Here is a 12,500-nt window from a genome sequence, read left to right on the forward strand (position 1 = left end):
GATACTATTTGGAGTAGGCCTATGTTAAGAATTAGAACGTTTTTAATGTAAACAAAGTCTTCCCCCATGAGAATAGCTCAGATCGCGGAAAGAGCTGACTCGAAAAATGCAGCATCACCAGGTACTGACAAGTCAAGGGAAGCGTGAGCAATACAACAGCATGTTGAAATTGGCAGAAGTTATCCTTTAATGGTTGCCATTGAGAGCCCTGCTGTGGCCTAACGGTAGGGCACTAGGTTACTACGCAGGCGACCCGGGTGGCCCGGGTCATTTGCCAGTCATTACACGCCTCTCTCTCCCCACTCGTTTCCTGGCCCTCTGCCACTGTCCTATGATAAATAAAGCACAAAAGCCCCCCAAAAATCTGGTAACACTTTATTTTAGGGATACATCTATTAGCACTAATACATACAATGTGTCTGTATAAGTAACTTGTAAGGCATGTACAAAGCAAAATCAAACATTTGTTAGGCATGTATTCGCAAATGTCTTGTTCATGCGCAATAAGGGATTTATTACCAATTTAACCTAAGTAAGGACCTAGTAGGCCTTAGCGTTTGCTTAGTACATGCCTTACAAGTGACTTATGCAGGCATTAACATTGTATGTATTAGTGCTAATAGATGTATCCCTAAAATAAAGTGTTACCAAAAATCTTTTGAAAAAATGGCCCCACTGAGCTCTATGGACACCAGTGACAGCTCCAATGCTGGAATAGCGGCAGCCGTGCAACTGGTGCATACTCATAGTATATATCAGTCGTTCCCAACCTATGGTTCGGGACCCAGCTTATGGGTCGCCAAAGATCCACAGGGGGTCGCGGAGCCCTCTTGAATTTAAGAGGTTTCCTTTCAAATATATATAGCCCATGTTGAATAAATGGCAAAGAAGCATCAAAATGTAAGTGCTACATTAAACATTTATTCTACATTTGACCAAAGACAAATTGAGGAATAAAATAACTAAAATAGAGTTTTCGCAGGAAACAGAGGGTATCCTGTGACTCCCTCTCGTGCGGGAGCTCGCGTGGTTGGGTCACCAAAGCTTACAATAGTAAAGGATTCAAGGATTCGGATTCAAGAATTTATTGTCATTGTCAAAAAGGCAACGAAATTGTGTTTGGGGTACAATACTTAGTAGTAGCAGGTTTCCAAGTAAAGTGCAAAACGAGGTAAAAGTGACACCAGTGCTTGACCCCCCCAGCCCCCCCAACCCACTTAAACATGGGTCCCTGAAGTAAAAGGTTGGGAACCACTGGTCTATATGAGCACAAGATGCTATGCTGACCACTCCTGTGAAGTGAAAGTGAAAGCCCACCTGGGAAACTCCAACTCCCATTGTCATTGTGACACAGCACTCCACAGCACACAAGTGCACACCGCACACAACAAAAATTGCATTTATGACTCACCCATGCAAGGGGGCAGCCCCCAATGGCGCCCCAACTTGGGAGGAGTGCGGCGGGACGGTACCACTCTCAGGCTATCTAATACATATCACTGATTCTTGAAAGTTTGGCAAAAACATGTCCCTGCAGTAAAATGCTAATTCTGTTGAAAATGAACTAAATTTTCACGAACAAAATGAATCCAGGTAATGGCCAAGGGGTCTGTTACACCAATACACAGTTGTTTGAAATATTTAAGTGTAATTTTATTACTTTTCATGGCTATAAACCTGTCCACACCCTGTAAAAACGCCTGTCGCAAGGACTGGCATCATCATTTCAATTGACTTAAAATACAAAAATCACAAACAGAATTGAACAATATCACCATGATGTGGAAGACCATATTAAAGTGGTTCTACAGATGTGCACATAGTGCATGTAAAACAATATTTACTATTATTTTCTGATTGCTCAAAATGTGTCCAGCATATTGGTCACCACCGTCAGATTTTTTCTAAAAGACAATAAAATCAGGTATGCACAAGGTCATTTTCATTACTGAGGACCCCTTTTCAAACCTTTAGGTCTACTGCATTCTTCACCATCACTGAAGCTCCTGTAAGTTCACTATTTTGTCCTCAATTTGTTAATTTGTTTGGACACTGGTACTGTCCCAACCATAAACTGTCAACACCGTCGGATGTTTTAATAGTATTATATTACATTAATGTTAATTAATATATACTTTCTCAAAAAAGGTATGAAGCACCCAAGAAACAGAGCGAAAATGAAATGGCTAATGTGAACAAACAATGCATAATATGTAAAAGAGTGTTTTTTTGTCTCACACCGTCAGATGTCACCACCGTCAGATTTTGTTCCGCTCATCATCTTGTTCCATATTTTACTAAATTGTGCTGGTTAATGAAACATTACTAGGCATGTTAGTAATAATTGTGATCCAAAATGATACTCTAGCCACCACTGAGGTGCATTTGGAGGTTTTTTTTGTCAGAAAACCTGACGGTGGTGACATCTGATGAAGTTCACCAAAAAGCACATGTTTTACATGTTTTTGACATGTTTTAGGAAAATGCATACAATAAGTATCTACAGTTATGTTGAATTGTTAAAGTAATTCACTTTAATACAGGAAATATATGTTTTTACTTCTAATTCTGTCTGCCGCTGTTGACAAAACAAGAAAGAGCCCATTTTATGAAAAATGTTAAAAATGTGGAGCTTGGGCAATACATTCACTGCACAGCCAAGACCTACATCTATGATAATACACCTCTATATTTTGGATTTGAACAACTTAAAACCTGTATTTGCCACATTTTCAAGAACCAGTGGCCTACTTCCTAGAGAATCTAACTAATGAAGAAAAAACACATGTACAAACATACTGTGCAAACACAAACATTAAGTGTTTATGCAAGATGCCATTGACTTGAGAGAGCTATTTATTTTGCTAAATGCAGGTACAAATTAGGCCACTTTCACCACTGTCAGATTACTGTCACCACCGTCAGTTCTTAAGTCACCACCGTAAGATGGAGTTTTGGACATTTTAAATGAATGTGCTTACAACATTTTCCTTAGGAGTTGTTGAATTATCAAAGTAATAGCCAATTTAAGCCTACAGGAATATTTGTGAAATTACAAAAAATTGTTTGTTCTATTTAGGCATTAAGTAAGCATCGTATGATGGTACATATTTTAAAATTAGAACACATGAAACAGTATTAAAATAGAACAAAAGTAAATTTTCAACATTTAAAGGCATATGTGTGAACCAAAAAATACACATAATCACTTCAAAACTCCAGATACATATGCAACCAAATCAATACAATTTTAATTACTTTTAATTGTGTCTGACGGTGTTGACAAAAAACAAGGTGTGATCAGAGAAAAGCTTGATTTCCGAAAAAAATACAAAATGGGGAGATTGGCCTTGTACATTTCTGAAAAGCCAAGACCTTAGTCAACAAGGACATACCATATAATTTTGTAATTCACTTAGTTTTTTTCTGTCAACATTACAACCTGTTTTAGCCACTTTCTCAAGAATCAGTGATATTATTATACCTGTATTACCATATTATCATATCTATATGTCACAAAAATATTACTGTTAGTCCCAATCTTATTTTTCATCAGATGATGTTTCGTGTACTGTACTTGTGTCGCCTTGTAGGGCTCTGTCATCGTTGAGTAAACCCAAAAACCCAAAACACCTACTAACGAGGAGCGTCTTTCTTCAGTCTCCTCTTGCAATACTAAGGAGCCAATTCTACTTCTTTCTCTGGGCCCAGGAAAACGGACCCCTTTTCCCCACCCCTGTCCACTTCCCTGATAATGACAAACAAAAAATACACACACCAACAGACAGCCACACACACACACACACACACACACACACACACACACACACACACACACACACACACACACACACACACACATTCCCTTACTCACTTGTAGAGCCAATGTGTAAGGAAGTCACACACACACACACACACACACACACACACACACACACACACACACATTCCCTTACTCACTTGTAGAGCCAATGTGTAAGGAAGTCACACACACACACACACACACACACACACACACACACACACACACACACACACACACACACACACACACACACACACACACACACACACATTCCCTTACTCACTTGTAGAGCCAATGTGTAAGGAAGTCACAGGCGTTGAAGGCACTCCGCTTCCTCTGTGGGAAGAAAAACACACTCATGACATCATACGAACACACACACACACACACACACACACACACACACACACACACACACACACACACACACACACACCTGTAGGCATTGTCCCTACTGTGCCTCTGTGAGCATGGTCTGCAGTCCACACACACACACACACACACACACACACACACACACACACACACACACACACACACACACACACACACACACACACACATACAGACACAGACAGAAACACAAATACACACACACACACACACACACACACCTGTAAGCATTGTCGTGTCTGTGCTTCCATGAGCATGGTCTGCAGTCCACACACACACACACACACACACACACACACACACACACACACACACACACACAGGGCCGCTGACAGCTTTGACTAGGCCCGGGACAAAGACATCTGAAAGGGCCCCAAACTCAATGTATACAATGTAATGAGCATCCAATTCAGGACCTCTTCTCTCCTTGGGCCCGGGACAACTGACCCCTTTGTGTCCCCCCCTGTCAGCTTCTCTGCACACACACACACACACACACACACACACACACACACACACACACACACACACACACACACAAACACACCTGTAGGCATTGTCGTTTCTGTGCTTCCATGAGCATGGCCTGCAGTCCACACACACACACACACACACACACACACACACACACACACACACCTGTAGGCATTGTCGTTTCTGTGCTTCCATGAGCATGGCCTGCAGTCCACACACACACACACACACACACACACACACACACACACACACACACACACACACACACACACACACACACACACACACACACCTGTAGGCATTGTCGTTTCTGTGCTTCCATGAGCATGGCTTCTAGCCCAGGCAGCAGAACAGGGAACAAGGCCTCCTCCAGGTAAGCAGTGGTAGGACCTGAACACACACACACACACACACACACACACACACACACACACACACACACACACACACACACACACACACACACACACACAAATGCAAGGAGGCAGGCACGCACACACATACACACACATGAATACATACACATTACAATAAGCACAATCACACAAGGTATCTACACACTCTCTCTCTCTCTCTCACACACACACACACACACACACACACACACACACACACACACACACACACACACACACACACAGTATTTACACGCATGCAACACACACACACACACACACACACACACACACATTTCCCATACATGAGCTGCTCAGTATCCGTATCTGTACTCACGCTGCAGCAGCAACCTTGGGCAGTGTTGTGGGGAGGCAGGTGGAGCGGGTGGCATTACATTACATTGCACTTAGCTGAAGCTTTCATTTATTCAGGGGGATTCGAACCTGCAACCCCCTAGATTGATCCGGTCGATTATCGGTTAATCGGTTACCGGTTACTGTACTCACGCTGATGCAGCAGTCCTGGGCTGTGTTGTGGGGAGGCAGGTGGAGCGGGTGGCGTAGAGGTGGCGGTGGTGGTGGTAGCGGTGGTGGTAGTAGTGGTGGTGCTGTTATCGCCCCCCAGCACCGCGTAGCCTGCCAGGGCAGGGTGGCTCAGCAGCGGGTCAAAGTCCTGCAGAGGATTGGCATCTACGGACACCTGCACAAACACACACACACAACACAGACACACACCGACACAGACACACTGTATCATAAAAACACAACAGCATGATATAATACTACACACACACACACACACGCACGCACACACACACACACACACACACACACACACATGTCGGCCAACTGTGGAGAGGAGTTTTTTTAACACTGTATCTTGTCACAGTTATGCAATTATTGAATCCCCCCTCGTTTGGTCAATTAGGGGCCCCGGGCCTTGCAGGTGGGGGCCCCTAACAAGCTGCAGCCATAGGCCTATAGGCTATAGCCTGTGCGTTGATCCGGCCCTACACACACACACACACACACACACATGCATAGGCTAATGTAAACCCATGCACACACACACAGACAGACACAGACAGACAGACAGACAGACAGACAGACAGACACACACACACACACACACACACACACACACACACACACACACACACACACACACACACACACACACACACACACACACACACACAGGACAATCCAGGTTATCCAATAATGTTATACCCTAACTTTGCCTACTGTAACGTTTATGCCATGAAACCATAGGATACAAGCTTCTGTCAAATGCAACTGGATTGGAGAGTCTGAATTGCATAGGCCTATATGAATACTTAAAAGGAAAGAAAGAAAGACATACACTAGCGTAGGCAGTAGGTTAGTTCTTCCCTAACCTTCGCTGTTGCCAACCCATAGAAAACGGGCGTGTGTTTGCTTGCGCTGTACTGAGTAACAGACGTGGTGTCCGAGTTGTTGTCCGACCAAGAGCCTGGAGCTTTGGGCTGCTCTGCCTCATATTCTGTCGCGAAACAAAACAATGTCATGATGAAAACACAGTAGTATTAATAACACTGACTTGTTATCATGATTAGAACTATATGGAAATGTTGAATATATTATTTACCGCTGCATATCTGCTGCCAAATAGACTTCTTCGCGCCTATAATTTTAGCCATGGGTTGCACATTAGCTTGACCGTATCCAAGACAACAAACTGTAGTTGCTAAGGAGTCACCGTTTCCGGGTTTTCTTCGTGTGAGATAAAAACTAAAACAAGTATGGCAATTAAACCATAGTTATATACACTCTATGAATTAAACGATATAAAATATATGAAATATCTCAAATGGCACTCACTGAGAGAATCGGTAATATTTTGCACATTTGACGAAAAAAGACACCAAGCTCAGTTTGTACCCTGTGCAACGACCACCTATAACCGCATGGTGGCACTGCAGCACTTTGCTCTGTGATTTCATGGTGCATGGTCATGTTTGTCTCAGGGAAGGAGACAAACGCAGCAAACCCATTTTGTATTATGAATGCATTATTAAAGAGGCATTAATTATTAGCATATTGACAGTGATAGAAAGTAAATAATTACATTTACTCAAGTTAGTGCACTGTGTCAATTGAGTAGCCTATGGCTTAATTAATACTTTTAGGCCTAGGCCTAGGACTTTTTAAATGCTTAATTTCCCTTTTACGTAGGCTACTGTAGCCTACTCAAGTAGTCTATTTAGGCCTACCTGAGAAATCAGATTGATGGAGAAAAAAATCTGCCAGAAATGAATAGAAATTGTGTGGGCGTGTGCTTGTGCACAGGTGCGCAGCACATTTACAGCAGGTGCATAGTAGGCTACTGGTAAGAGAAGAGGGTTAATGCTGGCCAAAAACACACATCTGAAAAATTCTATTAAAGTGGAAAACATACAACTGCACCTCCATGCCATTTCAGACAAGTGTCCTATGAAGAGAATAGCTCGAAGTTACCGAAATAGTCATGTAGTCATAGATCATACATGATTATTTTGTTTGCGCTCTTTCTGATGTTGGCATTTGAGAGGTGGTTGTTAGGAAGACTTGGGTAACAAAATAGCACCGGTAAGACATGAAAACTTCTTTCACCCCTCGACCAACATGACCTCTGACCTTTGAGTTGGAAGGCGTTTTGGGGCCAGGCCAGTCCATGCTTCCTGTGAGCCTCCACCAGGGCTGGTCTGGGGGAGAAATGGGGCCCGGGCACTTTTGGCTTAAAGGGGCCCCTCATGGGGGAGAAATGGGGCCCGGGCACTTTTGGCTTACAGGGCCCCTCATGGGGGAGAAATAGGGCCCGGGCACTTTTGGCTTACAGGGCCCCTCATGGGGGAGAAATAGGGCCCGGGCACTTTTGGCTTACAGGGCCCCTCATGGGGGAGAAATAGGGCCCGGGCACTTTTGGCTTACAGGGCCCCTCATGGGGGAGAAATGGGGCCCGGGCACTTTTGGCTTACAGGGCCCCTCATGGGGAGAAATAGGGCCCGGGCACTTTTGGCTTAGTGATACTGTCCCATTTTTTGGAAATAAGCTTATTTTACACCTCCCCTTGAGTTACATAATAGTGTTTTACCGTTCTCCTATATTTTCAATCATTCTCTGAGTACGGCAGCGCAAATTTTACTTCCAAGCTAGCAGTTAACACTGAGTTCAATGAGACCAGCTAGCCGCCAGCTGGTCTCATAGGACTCAATGTTAACTGCTAGCTTGGAGGTAAAATTTGCACTGCCATACCCTGCGAACGGTTGAAAGTACAGGAGAAATGTAAAACCCAATTACTTAACTCATGGGGAGGTGTAATATGAGCTTATTTCCAAAAATGGGACAGTGTCACTTTAAAGGGGCCCCCTCATAATTAGCTGGACTGGGGGAGAAATAGGGCCAGGGCACTTTTGGCTTAAAGGGGCCCTCATACTTAGCGGCGCAGAACTGACTCACCGTTTTATTTTTTTTTACATTTCTGAAAATAGGGGCCCACCGGGAAATGCCAGCTATGCCAGATGGCCAGTCGGGCCCTGCCCTCCACAAAATTCTGGGACCAAGTCATCTCACCAAGTTGGCTACCTTGTGAAATTCAAATCCACCTCTGTTTCAGAGGCAATTACAGTCAAGCATTTTGAACAGCTGTACAGGTAATAAACTACTTGTTCAATAGTAGTAGCCAGTTATGTGTTTTCCCTTCCATGCACATACCATGCGACTTCCAGGGTCCCTTTAAACCAGGGGTATTCAATTAAATGTCACTGAGGGCCAGTTTTTCAAATTCCTCCCGGTAAAGGGGCCGACCATGGAATACATATGTATGTAACCGCATGCAGCACCATGTCCAATGTGAAGGTGCGAAACAAGCGGATAACTTCCCAGACAGAACAGATATTCTCTTCTCTATTTCTTAGTAGCCTTGTGATGGCCTATTATGAGACCATTTCAGATAATGTGCATAGGAGAAATATTCCTAACCTGAAGTGTTAGTGATCGCAAATTACACTGATAGCGGACATATTTGTTTTCATTTTGTTCTGACCTCGTGGGGGTCCAGAACCTTGCCATCTGGCCCCAGGGCAGCCATTTGAATAGCCCTGCTTTAAACCCTTAACACAGAGCCTTTGTTATAATGTCCAAGTATTAATAATTTCTTTAACCCATTTTAGCCTAACCCTTGTAAGGTGTTCGGGTCATTTTGACCCCTTTTTTATTTTTTAGCTTGAGAAAAATAGTATCAGTTGTTCTTTTTTCACACTGGCTTTGGCTCCTTTTCAGTGAGGAACATGAATCTGAAAACAAAATTAGTGACACAAATGTTCCACCTCTGTATAATATTAACGGTAATAACAAAAATGATTCCACAAGCAGATTGCACAAATGTCAGCGTTACAAAGTAACTTTATTACTGCATCAACATATCAATACACTTTCAGCCATACACACACTCACAGACAATCACACAAAGCCTTACGTAGTGCTATAATAAAATCTAGTAACATGGGCTTGGAACCATAGGGGCGTACAATAAGTGCCATTTTTGGTGAAAATGAGTTCTGAACATCAAATTAAAGGTCTTGATTATGACATTACATTGCACTTAGCTGACGCTTTCATTTATTCAAAGCGACTTACAGTTATTATTTTTCAGGGTATTGGTTACAGTTCCTGGAGCAATGTGGGGTTAGGTGCCTTGCTCAAGGGCACTTCAGCCATGGATGGAGATGTAGGGAGAGGCAACCCCTAGATTGAAAGACCAACTCTCTAACCACTAGGCCATGGCTGCCCACGATGAGCTCTATCTAACTGTATCTAACTGTGGAAAACCTCCCTGAAGCCTCGTACAGTATCCGTAGCGCTGGGCTATCGGCCTGGTCCTTTAGCTCAGAGATATCGTGCTGTTCCTCCCACACCCAAACCGTTGCGTTGACTAGGAGTCAGGGCTGTAGTACTCGAGTCCGGACTCAAGTCCGTTTTTTTATGGACTTGGACTTGTCTTGAACTCGCTATCAATTGGACTCGGACTTGTCTTGGACTCGAACACTGGTCTTGCCAAATTAAGATTTTGGACTCGACCAGGTCTGTCTTTATTTTGTTTAGAACATTGACTACCATAAATTCAAGAGAAGAGCTTGAAATCCAACAACATACAAGTTTGTCTTCACATCCATTTCATATGGATTACCTTCAAACATCCGCTTTATTGATATTCATCCTTTTCATTGTTTAACACTGACCGACATGTGACTCGGACTCAGACTTGGACTCGAATCCTTTTGGACTCTGTCTGGTCTCGGACTCGAACCTCTTTGGACTCTGACTTGTCTCGGACTTGATTATTCTGGTCTTGGACTCTACAAAGGTGGACTTGACTACAGACTAGGAGGTGGCGAGTTCGAGACCAGAGGGGGGACGGACTGCGTGGGAACACCTCAGTTACAGTCATGACACGCTGCAGAGATACTGTGTGTGTGATTATCATTTTGGTAACACTTTATTTTAGGGATACATCTATTAGCACTAATACTGTACATACACACATTTGTTAGGCATGTATTCGCAAATATCATGCACAATAAGGGATTTATTACCAATTTAACCTTAGTAAGGACCTAGTAGGCCTTAGCGTTTGCTTAGTACATGCCTTACAAGTTATTTATGCAGGCATTAACATTGTATGTATTAGTGCTTATAGATGTATCCCTAAAATAAAGTGTTACCATATTTTTTGTTCTTGTTTTTGAACTTGTTTCACTAATGTTTCATTAACACATTGTTGTGTACATAATATAGCTGGATATAAAATTAAAAATTAAGAAAAAGATTCAAAGAAAGACAGATCCCAGATGCCATTCTGACAGCTACAGTCAGCAACTGCTCGTAATATATACAAGTAGCTAAATGTTATGTGCGCGGCAGGGCGCAGAGCTTGTGTGGGGGGGGATTTAGCGTGGAGCCCACCACCGGCGTGAGGTCCAGTTCCTCCTCCGAGACCCCAGGGGGCGCTGTGAAGCGGAAACGCTGCAGCAGAGACACAAAGATGAGGAAGAGCTCCATCTTAGCCAGGGCCTCGCCCAGACACACGCGACGACCTGAGAGAAGAACAGGGATATGGAGTAATGGTGGGGGGGGGGGGGGGGGGGTGTGGAGAGATGGAGAGAGACAAAGAGAGATGGAAGGGGAGAGAGAGAGAGACATTAGAGAATAAATTCAATCTTTGCCAGAGACTCGCCTAGGCAGATACACGACAACCTGAGAGAGAGAGAGAGAAAGAGAGAGGGAGAGAGGGAGTGTGTCTGTGATGAGTGTGAGAGTGTGTGTGTTTTAGGCCTGTATTGGTATAATGTACTATTGTATTTGCACCAAACCGAACAGTGCTGTACCAAACCGAACAGACCTGCACCAAACCGAACAGTGCTGTACCGAAGGGCAGAATGACGGACTACTCTGTTCATGTTTTTACATTATGCTGCCACTACATGCACTCATGCAGAACACTGACAGAGAATGCACGAAAAAAAACAGATGTAGAGGCTTCACTTGAAGGACAACACCGGAGCAGCACAGATGTTTGTATTTTTTATTCAAGTGCACAACATGACTAACGTTTCGATGGTTAGACCATCTTGTGCACTTGAATAAAAACCACAAAGAATTACATCTGTGCTGCTCCGGTGTTGTCCTTCAAGTGAAGATTTCCTGCCTCTCTCCCGTCGATGCACCAGATGATAAAGCAGAAGCGCGAGGAACTACCCTTTTGTTTGAGGATGTAGAGGCTTGTTCTTTGTGAGACCTTGAGAAAAGAGTTATTTCTTACACTGATGAAATATCCGACCCAATGTAACAGTTAAAATGTGTTTTCCTTTTTTTCTTTGTGTTTTGACAATATTTTGGTGAAATAAACAACGTACTGAGGAAGATTTTTTTCCCCCATTTTGTTCCCATATACAGTACCGAAAATGTATCGAACCGTGACCCCAAAAAACGAGGTACGTACTGAACCGTGATTTTTGTATACCGTTACATCCCTAGTGTTTATATCACCAGAGAATTCCGGAAACGTTTGTGTGTGTGAATGTGTGATTGAGTGACAGAGAAAGAGCATGTGTGATCATGTGTGTGTGTGTGTGTGTATGTGTGTGTGTGTGTGTCTGTCTGTCTGTCTGTGTGTGTGTGTGTGTGTGTGTGTGTGTGTGTGTGTGTGTGTGTGTGTGTGTGTGTACCAGCTGAGAATGGCATAAAGGCGTCTCTCTTCCGGAAGCCTCCGTCAGCATCCAGGAAGTGTTCTGGGTGGAACCGATTAGGCTCCTCCCACTCAGTCTCATCATTCAGCACCGACGCTAGCAGAGGAAACACAGATGTACCCTACACACACACACACACACGCACGCACGCGCACGCACGCACGC

The 12,500-nt window shown here is 43.6% G+C and overlaps 2 protein-coding genes across 7 annotated transcripts in view; both read right to left on the reverse strand.

Annotated features, from left to right (window-relative positions):
- iqck (IQ motif containing K) overlaps positions 1 to 6,790 on the reverse strand; it is a 31,632-nt gene extending 24,842 nt beyond the window's left edge. The window contains exons 1-5 of the mRNA XM_063220821.1: positions 6,698 to 6,790; positions 6,468 to 6,592; positions 5,578 to 5,770; positions 4,968 to 5,065; positions 4,089 to 4,141 (exon numbers count right to left, since the gene is read on the reverse strand). Of these exons, the coding sequence (XP_063076891.1) occupies positions 4,089 to 4,141; positions 4,968 to 5,065; positions 5,578 to 5,770; positions 6,468 to 6,592; positions 6,698 to 6,749 (521 nt within the window). The 5' untranslated portion in view covers positions 6,750 to 6,790. The remainder of the gene's footprint in view (positions 1 to 4,088; positions 4,142 to 4,967; positions 5,066 to 5,577; positions 5,771 to 6,467; positions 6,593 to 6,697) is intronic.
- A 3,445-nt stretch (positions 6,791 to 10,235) lies between these two features.
- The window catches only part of LOC134466925 (cytochrome P450 2K1-like), a 19,620-nt gene continuing 17,355 nt past the window's right edge, over positions 10,236 to 12,500 (reverse strand). For all 6 annotated transcript variants that reach the window (XM_063220824.1, XM_063220823.1, XM_063220825.1 and 3 more), the window contains 2 exons: positions 12,315 to 12,456; positions 10,236 to 11,183 (listed from right to left, as the gene is read on the reverse strand). In XM_063220824.1, the coding sequence (XP_063076894.1) occupies positions 10,996 to 11,183; positions 12,315 to 12,456 (330 nt within the window). In that variant the 3' untranslated portion in view covers positions 10,236 to 10,995. The remainder of the gene's footprint in view (positions 11,184 to 12,314; positions 12,457 to 12,500) is intronic.

This window comes from Engraulis encrasicolus, chromosome 17 (assembly GCF_034702125.1).
Source record: "Engraulis encrasicolus isolate BLACKSEA-1 chromosome 17, IST_EnEncr_1.0, whole genome shotgun sequence".
NCBI lineage: Eukaryota > Metazoa > Chordata > Actinopteri > Clupeiformes > Engraulidae > Engraulis > Engraulis encrasicolus.